Genomic DNA, 18332 nt, shown 5'->3' with positions numbered 1-18332 from the left:
ACCAAATCGTCCCACCTACGTAACAGCCAGTTGAATCCTGTGGCGCGATTTTCAAATACCTTAGAAATGCTATTACTTCAATTTCTCAAACATATGACTATTTTACAGCTATTTAAAGACAAGACTCTCGTTAATCTAACCACACTGTCCGATTTCAAAAAGGCTTTACAACGAAAGCAAAACATTAGATTATGTCAGCAGAGTACCCAGCCAGAAATAATCAGACACCCGTTTTTCAAGCTAGCATATAATGTCACAAAAACCCAGAAGACAGCTAAATGCAGCACTAACCTTTGATGATCTTCATCAGATGACACACCTAGGACATTATGTTATACAATACATGCATGTTTTGTTCAATCAAGTTCATATTTATATCAAAAACCAGCTTTTTACATTAGCATGTGACATTCAGAACTAGCAAACTTCCGGCGAATTTACTAACAATTTACTAAATTACTCACGATAAACGTTCACAAAAAGCATAACAATTATTTTAAGAATTATAGATACAGAACTCCTCTATGCACTCGATATGTCCGATTTTAAAATAGCTTTTCGGTGAAAGCACATTTTGCAATATTCTAAGTAGATAGCCCGGCATCACAGGGCTAGCTATTTAGACACCCAGCAAGTTTAGCACTCACCAAAGTCAGATTTACTATAAGAAAAATTGTATTACCTTTGGTGTTCTTCATCAGAATGCACTCCCAGGACTTCAATAACAAATGTTGGTTTGGTCCAAAATAATCCATAGTTATATCCAAATAGCGGCATTTTGTTCGTGCGTTCAAGACACTATCCGAAAGGGTAAAGAAGGGTGACGAGCATGGCGCATTTCGTGACAAAACAATTCTAAATATTCCATTACCGTACTTCGAAGCATGTCAACCGCTGTTTAAAATCCATTTTTATGCCATTTTTCTCGTAAAAAAGCGATAATATTCCGACCGGGAATCTGCATTTAGGTAAACAGACGAAAGAAAATAAAGCATGGGGTCGACTCGGGCACGCGCCTAAGCCCATTGTCCTCTGATCGGCCACTTGCCAAAAGCGATAATGTGTTTCAGCCTGGGGCTGCCTCGATATCATTCAGCTTTTTCCCGGGCTCTGAGAGCCTATGGGAGCCGTAGGATGTGTCACGTTACAGCAAAGATCCTCAGTCTTCAATAAAAAGAGCCAAGATGAACAACAACTTGTCAGACAGGCCACTTCCTGTTCAGAATCCTCTCAGGTTTTTGCCTGCCATATGAGTTCTGTTATACTCACAGACACCATTCAAACAGTTTTAGAAACTTTGGAGTGTTTTCTATCCATATGTAATAAGTATATGCATATTCTAGTTACTGGGTAGGAGTAGTAACCAGATTAAATCGGGTACGTTTTTTATCCGGCCGTGTCAATACTGCCCCCTACCCCCAACAGGTTAAAGTGTACCTTTTAATTAGAATATTGGCAACAGACTCACTAGAATAACATAGAGAGAACGGGTTCAGAATATAGGGATCAATAAAAGAAAGCATCTAAATATATGAATATTTGTCTCCGTTTCAGCACAAACTGGTAGAAAAAAGACTCTGATACTCTTATTTAGACACATTTTAGGGTTAGGAAAGTATGAATCATAAAAAATAGGGTGGTTTGATTCATCCTGAAAGTTGCCATATTAATGTTCAATGCATGAAATATTGGAAGGTGGACAATAGAGGTTGGACAATAGTCCTATAGATTTACACTAATATTCAATAATTATTGAAATGTATGACAACGGTCTCGTCGTCGTGAACCGTGCGCCAGGTTTAAGCTGCTACATGTAGTCTGAGTTTCATAATGATTCAAATAGCCTACATATTCCCAAATATTGCACAACGTTAGCCTAATATGACCCATTGCTAGCGACCATCAATAACAACTACACAGATGTGACAGAGGAAAGAAAGGTAAACAGAATGGAATGATGCTAAATGTAGGCTACAAATTGAAGGAAACTTACACTAAAGTGACAGTTATAAATGTAGGCTACAAAATGAAGGAAACTTACACTGAAGTGACAGTTATAAATAAATGTAGGCTACAAATTGAAGGAAACTAACACTGAAGTGACAGTTATAAATGTATGTGTGTAATACTGACAGTGGCTCCCAATAGTGGCTAATATTTAACATGATACAAATTGTTAAATATAACTGAGAAAAGGCCGGGCCTCAAATGCCTCCCTGCAAATTACTAGGGCATACAATAACATTTCTGAATAAAGGCTGGTTAAACATTCATCTCCAGGGATCATAAGTAAAAATCATCTAAAACAATGTGTATTCACAATCCCCTTCTCCAGACGGATTACACATTTACCTAGTTCTTCTCAATAGGTTTTATCAATGTATAAATGGCAGTGCTCGGAGCTCCTCACATATACAAAAACCAAGAAGACAGCCAGAAAGATCTTCATTTATATGACTCACACGGTGGAGGAACATATTACCTGCAGCCTACTGTACATGGAAAACATCTGTGAGAATTTTTCTATAATATTCACAAGTTGACACCCTTACGATCTATGACTGTCTAGCGGGCTGGGTTTAGGATATTTACTAGCCCATACTAGTGACAAATCTAACTATGTTATCGACATATGGCAGAGCACAAACCAAATCTAGCTCACTTATTTTGCCAGCAAGAAAGAAATAGCCGCAAATTCATTCAGAAATGGAGGAAGAGAATAGCTAGCTATTGCAAGAAACATTTATAATCCTGTTGAGCAAAATCCACAATCCACCCCTCCAAAGAAAGCCTGGCTCCGGGGCTTCTCAGAAATAGGTGCTACACTCCCTTTAAAGGTAATTTCTGATTGTGCCAACATATCCAGCATTTACCGTGAATACGGTCTCCGCTATCGCACGATCATTGTCTTTAAATTTCTATTGTGCTATAGTGATAAACTTTGGCGATACGGATTGAATCGAGCCCTACACTCTCTATCGCCATTTTGAACTTCTAACACGGTAGGGATAATACGGAAGGGAGTGGTTTGTGACACACAAGACCAGCCGCTCACCTATTCGTCAGCTTCTACCGCAGTTCCACCTCCAACACAGCCAAAATGCCCACGCGGGTTAGCGCTCCACCCGATTGAATCAAGGCCGAGATTCACGTTATGAGTTGTTGTGGTTCAGTTTCAGTAGTGTTGTTTGTTTCCCAGGGTTCAGCGGTGCAGGTGGAGGTGGTCAGTTGGGGGTCGCTGTCCTTCGACCAGAGTGTCTACTCCCAGTACCCTGCCATTGGTTCTCAGAGTGTGAAGGTGAGCCAATCATTTCAAATGCTCTCTAAGGGCTCTATTCCATCAGATCCTCTTTAGCCGACATCTGCATAGTGGTTGTTGTGGCGGTTGGAACTGCGTTAGAGCTGTCAAATCCACAAGCGGCTCCTGGCATTATACCTAAAGTGGACATTGCCATTGGTTGCATGGAGTCGTGTTAAGAGGAATCCCATGCAGTCTTGTTTACAAGTTCAAACATTGGAATGTGAGATGTAATCTACACCTCGATTAGGCTGATAGAAATTCATATTATTTTGTTTCATGGTTTTCAATTTGAGCGCATTATTTCTATAAAGCCTACACTTTCTCGTTCTGAACTTCTAATGGGATTGGGACAGGTGTCTTCATGACAATGATCGTTCTTATTTCTTCCACTCACTCCATCATATCTCTCTTCTAGATTCTGTCCATTCTGGAGACAACCCCTGAATCCCACACTGCTCTCATTGCTTCTATCAGTGTTGTGTTTTCACTGTTGCTACTGACGATAATCTCTGGGGTTCTCTACAAGGTGAGACACTTCTCTAACCCTAAATCCTAACATAACCCTAGCCTCATGTCCGCATCCCAGTTCAACCCCAACCGCAACCACAATCCTAACCCTGTCTGGTTCAGTGGTTCTTGAGTGGGGAGGAGGGAGTGTATTCCCTCTCCAAGGCTGTCTGTCTGTACGAACAACATTATGTATACATCATACAACCATATAAATATATATTGACTAAAGATTGTTGCTTTTTTTCTCAGAAGGGTTTTTTCAAGAGCAGAAGAATTGCCTCTGGTGGTGTAGATTATAGTTCAGCTGTTCCTGGTCGGACTGCAGCCCCTGGTGATGACCATGGTCTGACTTCTGATATTACCTCACTGGGGAAGAACACCCTGTAGCCCAGCGGCGGTCAGTGCCGTTTAAGTTGAGGGAGGAAGATTTCTTTCATGAGCATGGCCTTATTTCTATTACAGCATATTGGATGACTGTCATTCATATTCCAGCGCAATGTAACATCGGATAGGTTTAGGCTACTACATGATACTAGAATTTTCCCTGTACCCATCATGAGGGTTCTACAACCTAGCCTATGAATGAAAGCTTACAACGTAGGTGCACACAGGTCAAGAGACACATTTGAAGTGACAGACAGTGACACATGGACAGACAGTGACACCTTGCACACTCTTGCCTTCATCTAGCTGATACAAGGTGTAGTCATTAGTCCAACATTTGCAAACAAAAGTTTCTATTGGACAAATTCAAGTATGTTTATCCCTGTTTTGTTCCGTTTAAGAAACGTGTTTCAACAGAATCTGTGGAATGAATACACCCCTGATCACGCGTAAACACAGTTCACTTTCACAGCAGCCACGTTGTATTCCTTCTCACATCTATGCACTCTCCTCCTCTCACCTCTTTCCTTCACTTGTGGACTCCAATGCACATCAACTGTATGTGACCAGGTGAAAAAAGCTTTCCAAGCCAAACCGCTACACACAGCCTATAGCTAATAGAACTAACGTGTAAGTAAACCCGCTACAATCATGCAGTAACGTTAGTGTACAGTCAGTATTTTTATTTTTTTTTAACCTTTATTTAACTAGTCAAGTCACTAAAGAACAAATTCTTATTTACAATGACGGCCTACTTGTAAAGCCCCCCCGGCCAACTCCTCCCCTAACCCAGACGACACTTGGCCAATTGTGTGCCGCCCTAAGGGACTCCCGATCACAGCCAATACTCCCGATACAGCCCGGGATTGAACCTGGGTCTGTAGTGATGCCTCTAGCACTGTAATGCAGTGCCTTAGACCGCTGCGCCACTCGGGAGGCCATAAGCAGTTACACCAGTGGGCCTTGGTGGCAATAAATTAGTAATACCATAAGCTTACCTTGACTTGGAAGGGTTCCAGTGTTTTGTTGGAAAGTCATAGCCAGCTAGCCTCTTAAGGATCGGACCCTTTTTGCCAATTTTCGCCTAAAATGACATACCCAAACCAGGTTAGGGGACGGTTTGGCCAGCCGGGATGTTCTTGTCTCATCGTGCTCTAGCAAGTCCTTGTGGCGGCCAGGCACCTGCAAGCTGACTTCGGTTGTCAGCTCGACAGTGTTTCCTCTGACACATTGGTGCAGCTGGCTTCCGGGTTAATCGAGCAGTGTGTCAAGAAGCAGTGTGGCTTGGCTCTCAACCTTAGTCTAGTCCGTAAGGGAGTTGCAGCGATGAGACAATATCCTAAATATCAACTGGATATCACGGAAAAGGGGGTAACGCCATGGGCCAGAAAAGTTTTAATACATTGGCTATGCTGTCAATACAGCATGACTTCTGCCACGTTCAAAACAACTGGAAACTCGGAAATCTACGACTTCAGTGAGTTCAAGACAACTGGGAACTCGGATAAAACTAGCTCCGACTGGGAAAATAATTTTGAATAGTCATCCAACGCGGAATTCCAAGTTGAGAGTCCAAAAATCTATGCTGCTGCATAAATTATGTAATATCCCTCATAACTTACCTACTGTTCTGACTTGATGGTGCACATGTAGCCTATAACCTGTTTAGATAAATGTAATCATAGAATATTGTAAGAACTTTCATTTTCTGTTTATATGCCCCCTTTATTTGTCCTACAGTTCTGACTTGGTGTACAGGGAGAATACTGCAAGAACATCCCATGTTCTGAATTCTGTCACTACATTTCAAAAGTGCTGAACAAATAGTTTTTACTACATCCGTCCTAGCTCGCTCATGAATGTCTTAAACGAAATTACGAATTTCCTCTTATTCTCTCGTAGGTTCCCTTATGCAACAGTTTGTACAGCTCAATTGTCAGTAGAAACCACATTTGTTTAAGCAAGTCAGCCATATCAGCTATGTTTTCTAAAAAGGCAGTATATGAGGCTGAATGAACTGTTTCACTGCCAGACAAGGCTCCGCTGATAACCAGGTGTAGCAGTGGTAAGGTGTTGGGACTCTGCTGTTGGGACAGCTTTATGTAGGCCCTAAAAGTTTGTGGGCACCGTTTGTTACCGTTATAGTGAAATTAATGTATTGTGTAGTGGCTTTGCTGGCATGCATTAAAATATAAAGAATATATGTTTTAGTTTGCCCCACATGCTAAAATTGCCACTGCCTCCATGCTTGACCAAATCCAATGCCTTAAAATGCATGGGGGGAGTGAACACTTCTAGAGAAGGGTAGAGAATCGGAACGCAGCCCAAACCTGCTGAACCCCTCTGGTGTAACTATCTCCCCATGTACTTATCTGCACTGTGATTAACAAGACCTATCTGAAATCCTTTGTGAAGAGCCACAGCCATCAGAGTAGCGATCTTCACAGAACTGAAGCAGCGCCATTCCTTTTGTGGACAATATTAAGTTATACTTTTTATGATGCGTCTTTCATATACTGTACAATTCCTTTCATCCATTTCTTTGTATGTTATATTAACTCATTAAGCACCGTCTTTGTTAAAAGTCCTACGGTTTGTCTAACAGCAGGGAAACTTGTCTCTTACAGTATGTTTATAATGAAAATATAAAACAATATGACCAAACACAAGTTCTTCCTTTATTATCATCAATGCTACATTCATTTTGACATTAACATGATCGAAGAAGTAGCCACAAGCCAATCTCTATTGATTATGGTACATATTCAGCAACACGACACACCGGTATGATCATTAAATGAATTTTAGAAATAGACCTGCAACCCCTGGCGAAGGCAATTGGAATATCAGGCACTAGAGTTGTTTGTTGGTGGTTGAGTGTGTGCGCTGCACCACTATTCCCGCAGGCTTGTCAAAAAAGTGACTGTATGGTTGTGACAGTAGACTTAAACAGTCTGTCCCCAAAAATACTTACGTAAAACTGTGAGTACAATCCTTTCCAATCCATATGAAGAGAAATGTAGAATACATAAAACAGTAGGGAACAAATGATCACCGTGCAGAAACGAGTGAAGTGGTGAAAAAAACTAAAAGATCATCAAGGACAACAACCACCCGAGCCACTGCCTGTTCATCCCGCTGTCATCCACAAGGCGAGGTCAGTACAAGTGCATCAAAGCTGGGACCGAGAGACTGAAAAACAGCTTCTATCTCAAGGCCATCAGACTGTTAAACAGCCATCGCTAACATTGAGTGGCTGCTGCCAACATACTGACTCAATTCTAGCCACTTTAATAATGAAAAATTGGATGTAATAAATGTATCACTAGTCACTTTAAACAATGCCACTTTATATAATGTGTCATACCCTACATTACTCATCTCATATGTATATACTGTACTCTATACCATCTACTGCATCTTGCCTATGCCGTTCGGCCATCACTCATCCATATATTTATATGTTCATATTCATTCCTTTACACTTGTGTGTATAAGGCAGGTGTTGTTAAATTGTTAGATATTACTGCATGGTCAGAACTAGAAGCACAAGCATTTCACTACACTCGCATTAACATCTGCTAACCATGTGTATGTGACAAATAAAATGTGATTTGAAAAGCAGAGAAAACAGAAGGGCAGATGGTTGATTGCACGGAATGTGACGTATTGACACCTGACCACAATACCAAGGTCAACTGTCAAAGGACATTAGAATATTCAACAAAGAACTAGTAGGGGAGAGACCATGGGTGACTCTGAAATGGCACCCTATTTTCCCTTGCATGCCATTTCAGATGGAGGCCATTTGTGAGTGCAGCACACACACACACACACACAACTCTGTACATATCAAATTATTGACAGGTAGAGAGAATTTAGTCACAATGAACGCAAAGTGTTGCATTCAAAGATCCCAGATACAAGGCTGATGTCACTATACTTCCTCAAACTGTCCTTCCTCAGAATTGTCCCAAACAGTCTCAGCAACCCAGAACCAAATCTCAACTTAATACAAAAACCTTCAACAAACTAACTTTGTCTTTCCCCACATCTTAGTCATTTGATAAATACCACCATACACATATGGTTAGTTCCAAATGAGATCCTGGACAGATATCAAGATCACAGTACATATTATTTAAAAGGCCATAAATATAGTAAAAGTAAAACAGACTTTACATTCAGTAAATCAACAGTCAGAACCATGTGGAAGGATAGTTGATCCGCCTGGCTTGTGATGCATTGTGACGTTGAGGCTTGAAGAATTACGTTTTTTCTGCAGAGGGTCTTTGAGACAATGGGAGAATCTCAATTGCATACTACTTGCATTCTCTCTTCGCCTCCTTCTCAAGACCCATTGGATGAGAAAAGTTACATCCCCCTCTGACCTCCTCCAATGGGCTTTGAGAAAGAGGCGAGGACATGAGAAGTATGCAGTGGAGATTCTCCCATAGAAGAGCGCTCTCTTAGCCTTTTCGCATTATCGTGCCGACCCAAACCATACTGGCTCAGATTTTGGTTTCACATTTTCCTTTCTAGCATGGTTTCAGCCAGTACAGTACAGCTTGGATTGGATCAGTAGTGTGAAAAGGACCTCTCTCTCAGGGAGTAGTATGTTTCTGGTAATGTTATAAATGTACTATGAGCTGGTTTAGAAACCCAGAGGGTGAGGAGCGACGGTGCCTCCATTCTCCACTACGGCAGCAGATATGGCCTTCATGTTCTTAAAGACTTGGGTGGTGGAACTAGACTTCAGGTCCTTGACGTTCTTCATGATCCTGTCATAGGCCTGGTGGAGGGATGGGGGGCAGAGATCAGACATGTGTATGTACAGTGTATACACACACACACACACACACACACACACACACACACACACACACACACACACACACACACACACACACACACACACTAGTGGCAAGAAACAGTTTGTGAACCCTTTGGAAATACCTGATTTCTGCATACATTGGTCATAGGGGCGGCAGGTAGCCTAGTGGTTAAAGCGTTGGACTAGTAAACGAAAGGTTGCAAGATCGAATCGCCGAGCTGACAAGGTAAAAATGTCGTTCTGCCCCTGAACAAGGCAGTTAACCCACTGTTCCCCGGTAGACCGTCATTGAAAACAAGAACAAGTTCTCAACTGACTTGCCTAGTTAAATAAAGGTTAAAAAAAAGAAGACATTTTTTAAACCTTTATTTAACCAGGTAGGCCAGTTGAGAACAAGATCTCATTTACAACTGTGACCTGGCCAAGATAAAGCACAGCAGCGCAACAAAAACAACAGAGTTACACATGGGATAAACAAAAGTACAGTTAATAACACAATAGAAAAGTCTATATACAGTGTGTGCAAATGGAGTAAGGAGGTAAGGCAATAAATAGGCCAATGGTGGCGAAGTAATTACAATTTAGGAGATTAACACTGAAGTGATAGATGTGCAGATGATGATGTGCAAGTAGAAATACTGGTGTGCAAAAGAGCAAAAAAAGTAAATAACAATATGGGGATGAGGCAGATGGGCAATGTACAGGTGCAGCGATCAGTAAGCTGCTCTGACAGCTGATGCTTAAAGTTAGTGAGGGAGATATAAGGTTCTGACTGTTGATATAAGTCAACTTCAGCGATTTTTGCAATATGTTCCAGTCATTGGCAGCAGAGAACTGGAAGGAAAGGCGGCCAAAGCAGGTGTTGGCTTTGGGGATGACCAGTGAGATATACCTGCTGGAGCACGTGCTACGGGTAGGTGTTGCTATGGTGATCAGTGAGCTGAGATAAGGCGGTGCTTTACCTAGCAAAGACTTATAGATTTCCTGGAGCCAGTGGGTTTGGAGACAAATATGTAGCGAGGGCCAGCCGACGAGAGCATACAGGTCGCAGTGGTGGGTGGTATATGGGATTTGGTGACAAAATGGATGGCACTGTGATCGACTGCATCCAGTTTGCTGAGTAGAGTGTTGGAGGCTATTTTGTAAATGACATCGCCGAAGTCGAGGATCGGTAGGATAGTCAGTTTTACGAGAATATGTTTGGCAGCGTGAGTGAAGGAGGCTTTGTTGCGAAATAGGAAGCCGATTCTAGATTTCATTTTGGATTGGAGATGCTTAATATGAGTCTGGAAGGAGAGTTTATAGTCTAACCAGACACCTAGGTATTTGTAGTTGTCCACATATTCTAAGTCAGAACCGTCCAGAGAAATGATGCTAGTCGGGCGGGCAGGTGAGGGCAGCGATCGGTTGAAGAGCATGCATTTAGTTTTACTTTAAGAGCAGTTGGAGGCCACCGAAGGAGTGTTGTTTGGCATTGAAGCTTGATTGGAGGATTGTTAACACAGTGTCCAAAGAAGGGCCAGATGTATACAGAATGGGATTGTCTGCGTAGGAATCACCTGCAGCAAGAGCAACATCATTGATATATACAGAGAAAAGAGTCGGCCCAAGAACTGAACCCTGTGGTACCCCATAGAGACTGCCAGTGGTCCAGACAACAGGCCCTCCGATTTGACACACTGAACTCTGAGAAGTAGTTGGTGAACCAGGCAAGGCCGTCATTTGAGAAACCAAGGTTGTTGAGTCTGCCGATAAGAATACAGTGATTGACCGAGTCGAAAGCCTTGGCCAGGTCGATGAAGACGGCTGCACAGTACTGTCTTTTATCGATGGCGGTTATGTTATGGTTTAGTACCTTGAGCGTGGCTGAGGTGCACCCGTGACCAGCTTGGAAAGCGGATTGCACAGCGGAGAAGGTACGGTGGGATTCGAAATGGTCAGTGATCCGTTTGTTAACTTGGCTTTCGAAGACTTTAGAAAGGCAGGGCAGGATGCATATAGGTCTGTAACAGTTTGGGTCTAGATTGTCACCCCCTTTGAAGAAGGGGATGACCGCAGCAGCTTTCCAATCTTTAGGAATCTTGGACGATATGAAAGAGGTTGAACAGACTAGTAATAGGGGTTGCAACAATGGCAGCGGATAATTTTAGAAAGAGAGGGTCCAGATTGTCTAGCCCAGCTGATTTGTACGGGCCCAGGTTTTGCAGCTCTTTCAGAACATCTGCCATCTGGATTTGGGTGAAGGAAAAGCTGGGGAGACTTGGGCAAGTCGCTGCGAGGGGTGCGGAGCTGTTGGCCGGGGTTGGGGTAGCCAGGAGGAAAGCATGGCCAGCCGTAGAGAAATGCTTATTGAAATTCTCGATTATTGTGGATTTATCGGTGGTGACAGTGTTTCCTAGCCTCAGTGCAGTGGGCAGCTGAGAGGAGGTGCTCATATTCTCCAGGGACTTCAGTGTCCCAGAACTTTTTGGAGTTAGAGCTACAGGATGCAAATTTGATCGTCATCTAGGTAACAACAATAGACAAACACAGTCTGCTTAAACTAATAACACACAATTATATGTTTTCATTGAACACACCGTGTAAACATTCACAGTGCAGGGTGGAAAAAGTATGTGAACCCTTGGATTTAATAACTGGTTGACCCTCCTTTGGCAGTAATAACCTGAACCAAACATTTTCTGTAGTTGCGGATCAGACCTGCACAACGGTCAGGAGGAATTTTGGACCATTCCTCTTTACAAAACTGTTTCAGTTAAGCAATATTCTTGGGACGTCTGGTGTGAACAGCTTTCGAGGTCATGCCACATCTCAAATCAGGTTGAGGTCAGGACAATGACTAGGCCACTCCAGAAGGCGTATTTTCCTCTGTTGAAGCCATTTTGTTGTTGATTTCCTTCTGTGTTCTGGGTCGTTGTCCTGTTGCGTCACCCAACTTCTGTTGAGCTTCAATTGGCGGACAGATAGCCTATATTCTCCTGCAAAATGTCTTGATAAACTTGGGAATTCATTAATCCGTCGATGATAGCAAGCTGTCCAGGCCCTGAGGCAGCAAAGCAGCTCCAAAACATGATGCTTCCTCCACCATACTTTACAGTTGGGATGAGTTTTTGATGTTGGTGTGCTGTGCCTTTTTTTCTCAACACATAATGTTGTGTGTTGCTTCCAAACAACTCAACTGTAGTTTCATCTGTCCACAGAATATTTTGCCAGTAGTGCTGTGGAACATCCAGGTGCACTTTTGCAAACTTCAGACGTGCAGCAAATGTTATTTTTGGACAGCAGTGGCTTCTTCTGTGGTCCTCCCATGAACACTATTCTTGTTTAGTGTTTTACGTATCGTAGACTCGTCAACAGAGATGTTGGCATGTTCCAGAGATGTCTGTAAGTCTTTAGCTGACACTAGGATTCTTCTTAACCTCATTGAGCATTCTGCGCTGTGCTCTTGCAGTCATCTTTGCAGGACGGCCACTCCTAGGGAGAGTAGCAACAGTGCTGAACTTTCTCCATTTATAGACAATTTTCTTACCATGGACTGATGAACATCAAGGTTTTTAGAGATACTTTGTAACCCTTTCCAGCTTTATGCAAGTCAACAATTCTTAATCTTAGGTCTTCTGAGATCTCTTTTGTTCGATGTATGGTTCAGGCAATGCTTCTTGTGAATAGCAAACTCAAATTTTGTGAGTTTTTTTATAGGGCAAGGCAGCTCTAACCAACATCTCCAATCTCGTCTCATTGATTGGACTCCAGGTTAGCTGACTCCCGACTCCAATTAGCTTATAGAGAAGTCATTAGCCTAGGGGTGCACATACTTTTTCCAACCTACACTGTGAATGTTTAAATGATGTATTCAATATAGACAAGAAAAATACAATAATTTGTGTGTTATTAGTTTTAGCAGACTACGTGTTGACTGTTGTGACCTAGACGAAGATCAGATCCAATTTTAAGACCAATTTATGCCGAAATCCAGGTAATTCCAAAGTGTACACATACTTTTTCTTGCCACTGTGTGCGTGTGTGTGAGATATATATCTATATCTCTAACACCTCAAAAGTTTGGGGTCACTTAGAAATGTTGTTTTTGAAAGAAAAGCTAAAAAAAGTGTCCATTAAAATAACATAAAATTGATCAGAAATACAGTGTAGACGTTGTAAATGACTATTGTAGCTGGAAACGGCTGATTTTTTATGGAATATCTACATAGGCCCTTTATCAGCAACCATCACTCCTGTGTTCCAATGGCACGTTCTGTTAGCTAATCCAAGTTTATTATTTTAAAAAGCTAAAAAAAACTTTTGCAATTATGTTAGCACAGCTGAAAACTGTTGTTCTGTTTAAAGAAGCAATAAAACTGGCCTTCTTTAGACTAGTTGAGTATCTGGAGCATCAGCATTTGTGGGTTCAATTACAGGCTCAAAATGGCCAAAAACAAATAATTTTCTTTTGAAACTCATCAGTCTATTCTTGTTCTGAGAAATGAAGGCTATTCCATGTGAGATATTGCCAAGAAACTGAAGATCTCGTACAACGCTGTGTACTACTTCCTTCACAGAACAGCTTAAACTGGCTCTAACCAGAATAGAAAGAGGAGTGGGAGGCCCCGGTGCACAACTGAGCAAGAGGACAAGTACATTAGAGTGTCTAGTTTGAGAAACAGACGCCTCACAAGTCCTCAAATGGCAGCTTCATTAAACAGTACCCGCAAAACACCAGTCTCAACGTCAACAGTGAAGAGGCGACTCCGGGATGCTGGCCTTCTTGGCAAAGTTCCTCTGTCCAGTGTCTGTTCTTTTGCCCATCTTAATCTTTTATTTTTATTGGCCAGTCTGAGATATGGCTTTTTCTTTGCAACTCTGCCTAGAAGGCCAGCATCCCGGAGTCGCATCTTCACTGTTGACGTTGAGACTGGTGTTTTGCGGGTACTGTTTAATGAAGCTGCCAGTTGAGGACTTGTGAGGCGTATGATTCTCAAACTAGACACTAATGTACTTGTCCTCTTCACCGATCCTCCACCAAATTTCGCAGTGGGTGCGAGACACTGTGGCTTGTAGGACTCTCCAGGTCTCGCACCCAATGTGAAATTTGGTGGAGGATCGATGATGATCTGGGGGTGCTTCAGCAAGGCTGGAATTGGGCAGATTTATCTTTGCTTCCTTCTGCTCTGCCAATGTTCCCCAAATCTGAGGATTGGTTTTTCCCAACAGGACAATGCTCCATGCCACACAGCCAGGTCAATCATGGTGTGGATGGAGGACCACCAGATCAAGACCCTGTCATGGCCAGCCCAATCTCCTGACCTGAACACCATTGAAAACCTTTGGAATGTGATCAAGAGGAAGACGGATGGTCACAAGCCATCAAACAAAGCCAAGCTGCTTGAATTTTTGCACCAGGAGTGGCATAAAGTCACCCAACATCAATGTGAAAGACTGGAACAGAGCATGCCAAGACGCATGAAAGGTGTGATTGAAAAATCAGGGTTATTCCACCAAATATTGATTTCTGAACTCTCCCTAAGTTAAAACATTAGTATTGTGTTGTTTAAAAATGAATAGGAACTTATTTTCTTTGCATTATTCGAGGTCTGACAACACTGCATCTTTTTTTGTTATTTTGACCAATTGTCATTTTCTGCAAATAAATAAATGCTCTAAATGACAATATTTCTATTTGGGATAAATGTTGTCAGTAGTACATAGAATAAAACTAAAATGTTAATTTTACCCAAACACAGACCTATAAATAGTAAAACCAGAGAAATTGATCATTTTGCAGTGGTCTCTTAATTTTTTCCAGAGCTGTATGTATGTATGTATGTATGCATGCATGCATGTATGTATGTGTGTATGTGTGTGAGAGACACACTCGCCTCGATACACCAGGTTTCACACAGGATCTTCTCATGCTGGGCAGAGGCATGACCCTGGCTCAGAGAGCGGGATGCCCTGAAAGAGAGAAGGAAATATCATTCCAATTCATGCTTTCATCTTTTTCACAGAATATAGCATGTTACACAAATGGCAACCTATATTTCTACTGGAGTCGTTCCAAGCCATAACACCCACCATCTCAGATTGTTCTGAAATAGTTTCTGTAGTTAGAAACAGATAAGATTAGCATTCCTGCAACAACATTTCTGAGAATCTAAGCTAATTGATTCGATCCAAATTGCCCATTTTAATTTATAGGATTCATATAATGTATTGTTTAGTCATCCTAAGTAATGCATCCTCGGGGATTTTTAAATTTTTTATCCTTTTCAGAGAAATCTGTCATTGAAGTTATTCGGTTTAATTCCCATCCCATATCCTGATTTTACCAGGTTCTGACCTCTAGATGGTGCTGTTCCCCCTCAATGTTAACGGGATAGTTTACTCAAATTACAAAACAACATATTGGTTTCCTTAGTCTATGGACAAGGTATGACAGCAACCCAAGCTTTGGTTTTGTTTTCCTGGCCACTGTTTCAAATGCTAACATTTTAGCACTTGTGGCACAAATCCAATGCAAGTCAATGGTATATATTATTAGCATTTCCCGCTTCATATCCAAATCATCTATAAGTAGCATAATTGAGTTACTTTAGCCTGATTTGAACACGAATCGTAAAAATGCTAATATATGTACCATTGACTTGCATTGGATTTGTACCACAAACGCTAAAAAGCTATAATTTGAAACAGTTTCCAACAAAACCAAAGCATGGGTTGCTGTCATACACTATACAGCGCATTCAAAAAGTATTCAGACCCCTTCACTTTTTCCACATTTTGTTACATTACCATTTTTTTTTTTTTTAAATCCTCATTAATCTACACACAATATCCCATAATGACAAAGCGAAAACTGTTTTTTTAGAAATACTTATTACATAAGTATTCAGACCCTTTGAGCTCAGGTGCATCCTGTTTCCATTGATCATCCTTGAGAGTCCACCCATGGTAAATTCAATTGATTGGACATGATTTGGAAAGGCACACACACAAGTCTATATAAAAAAGGTCCCACAGTTGACAGTGCATGTCAGAGCAAAAACCAAGCCATGTGGTCGAAGGAATTGTCCGTAGAGCTCTGTGACAGAATTTTGTCTGGGGAAGGGTACCAAAGCGTTTCTGCAGCAATGAAGGTCCCCAAGAACACAGTGGCCTCCATCATTCTTAAATGGAAGAAGTCTGGAACCATCAAGACTCTTCCTAGAGCTGGCCACCAAACTGAGAAATCGGGGAGAAGGGCCTTGGTCAGGGAGGTGACCAAGAACCCGATGGTCACTCTAACAGAGCTCTAGAGGTCCTCTGTGGAGATGGGAGACCCTTCCATAAGGACAACCATATCTGCAGCACTCTATCAATCAAACACATGACTGCCTGCTTGGAGTTTGCCAAAAGGCACCTCAAGACTCTCAGACTATAAAACAAGTCTCTGGTTTGATGAAACCAAGATTGTACTCTTTGGCCTGAATGCCAAGCGTCACATCTGGAGGAAGCCTGGCACCATCTCTACAGTGAAGCGTGGTGGCAGCATAATGCTGTGGGGATGTTTTTCAGGGGCAGGGACTAGGAGACTAGTCAGGATCGAGGGAAAGATGAACGGAGCAAAGTACAGTGAGATACTTGACGAAAACCTGCTCCAGAGCATTCAGGACCTCAGACTGGGGAAAAGGTTCACTTTCCAAAAGGACAACGACCCTAAGCACACAGCCAAGACAATGCAGGAGTAGCTTCAGGACAAGTCTCTGAATTTCCTTGAGTGGCACAGCCAGAGCCGAGACTCAAACATCTCTGGAGAGACATGAAAACAGCTGTGCAGTGAAGCTCCCCATCCAACCTGACAGAGCTTGTGAGGATATGCAGAGAATGGGAGAAACTCCCCAAATACAGTGCCAAGCTTGTAGCGTCATACCCAAGAAGACTCGAGGCTGTAATTGATGCCAAAGGTGCTTCAACAAAGTACTGAGTAAACCAAGTAGAGTTTTCTATATAAAAATGTGCAAAAAATTCTAAAACCCTAGTTTTGATTTTTCATCATGGGGTATTGTGTGTAGATTGAGTGACAAAAATAATTTAATACATTTTTCAACAAGGCTATAACGTAACAAAAAGTCAAGGCGTCTGAATACTTTCCGAATGCACTGTATATACAAAAGTATTTTGACACCCCTTCAAATTAGTGGACTCAGCTATTTCAGCCACACCCGTTGCTGACTGGTGCATACAAATCAGGCACACAGCCATGCAATCTTCATAGACAAACATTGGCAGTAGAATAGCCTTACCTAAGAGCTCATTGACTTTCAACGTTGCACCATCATAGGATGCCACCTTTCCAACAAGTCAGTTCCTCAAATTTCTGCCCTGCTAGAGCTGCCCTGGTCAACTGTTAGTGCTGTTATTGCGAAGTGGAAATGTCAAGGACCAACAACGGCTCAGCCGTGAAGTGGTAGGCCACAGAAGCTCACAGAACGGGACCGCTGAGTGCTGAAGCGTGTAGCTCTCGGTTGCAATACTCACTACAGAGTTCCAAACTTCCTCTGGAAGCAACGTCAGCACAAGAACTGTTCGTCGGGAGCTTCATGAAATAGGTTTCCATGGCCGAGCAGCCGCACACAAGACTAAGATCACCATGTGCAAGGACAAGTGTAGACTGGAGTGGTGTAAAGCTCGCCGCCATTGGACTCTGGAGCAGCGGAAACGTGTTCTCTGGAGTCATGAATCATGCTTCACCATCTGGCAGTGCGAATCTGGGTTTGGCGGATGCCAGGAGAACGCTACCTGCCCCAATGCACAGTGCCAACTGTAAAGTTTGGTGGAGGAATAATGGTCTGGGGCTGTTTCTCATGGTTTGGGCTTGGCCTCTTAATTCCAGTGAAGGGAAATCTTAACGCTACAGAATACAATTAATGACATTCTAGACCTTTCTGTGCTTCTAACTTTGTGGCAACAGTTTGGGGAAGGCTCTTTCCTGTTTCAGCATGACAATGCCCCCGTGCACAAGCGAGGTCCATACAGAAAATGTGGTTTGTCGAGATTGGCATGGAAGAACTTGACTGGCCTACATAGAGCGTTGACCTCAACCCCATTGAACACCTTTGGAATGAATTGGAACACTGACTGGGTGATTAGCCAGGCTTAATTGCCCAACATCAGTGCCCGACCTCACTAATGCTCTTGTGGCTGAATAGAAGTAAGTCCTCGCAATAATGTTCCAACATCTAGTGGAAAGCCTTCCCAGAAGAGTGGAGGCTGTTATAGCAGCAAAGGAGGGACCAACTCCATATTAATGCCCATGATTTTGGAATG

General features: G+C 42.3%; 2 protein-coding genes across 6 annotated transcripts in view; one reads left to right on the top strand and one right to left on the bottom strand.

Annotated features, from left to right (window-relative positions):
* The window catches only part of LOC106602819 (integrin alpha-X), a 78721-nt gene extending 63921 nt beyond the window's left edge, over positions 1-14800 (top strand). For 2 of the 4 annotated variants that reach the window (XM_045716806.2, XM_045716805.2), the window contains exons 28-30: positions 3200-3298; positions 3717-3827; positions 14241-14800. In XM_045716806.2, the coding sequence (XP_045572762.1) occupies positions 3200-3298; positions 3717-3827; positions 14241-14558 (528 nt within the window). In that variant the 3' untranslated portion in view covers positions 14559-14800. Of the gene's footprint in view, positions 1-3199; positions 3299-3716; positions 3828-4060; positions 7214-14240 lie in introns of those variants that run through there. The other 2 variants (XM_014195712.3, XM_014195711.3) reach the window with 2 other exon arrangements.
* The window catches only part of LOC106602820 (acyl-CoA dehydrogenase very long chain), a 40658-nt gene continuing 29177 nt past the window's right edge, over positions 6852-18332 (bottom strand). For both annotated transcript variants that reach the window (XM_014195713.3, XM_014195714.3), the window contains exons 19-20: positions 14906-14981; positions 6852-8987 (exon numbers count right to left, since the gene is read on the bottom strand). In XM_014195713.3, coding sequence (XP_014051188.1) covers positions 8850-8987; positions 14906-14981 — 214 coding nt within the window. In that variant the 3' untranslated portion in view covers positions 6852-8849. The remainder of the gene's footprint in view (positions 8988-14905; positions 14982-18332) is intronic.

The sequence above is a fragment of the Salmo salar genome, chromosome 04 (assembly GCF_965601325.2).
Source record: "Salmo salar chromosome 04, fSalSal1, whole genome shotgun sequence".
Taxonomy (NCBI): Eukaryota; Metazoa; Chordata; class Actinopteri; order Salmoniformes; family Salmonidae; genus Salmo; species Salmo salar.
The sequence above is the reverse complement of the archived record's forward strand: the minus strand, read 5'-3'. Positions and strand labels throughout refer to the sequence as shown.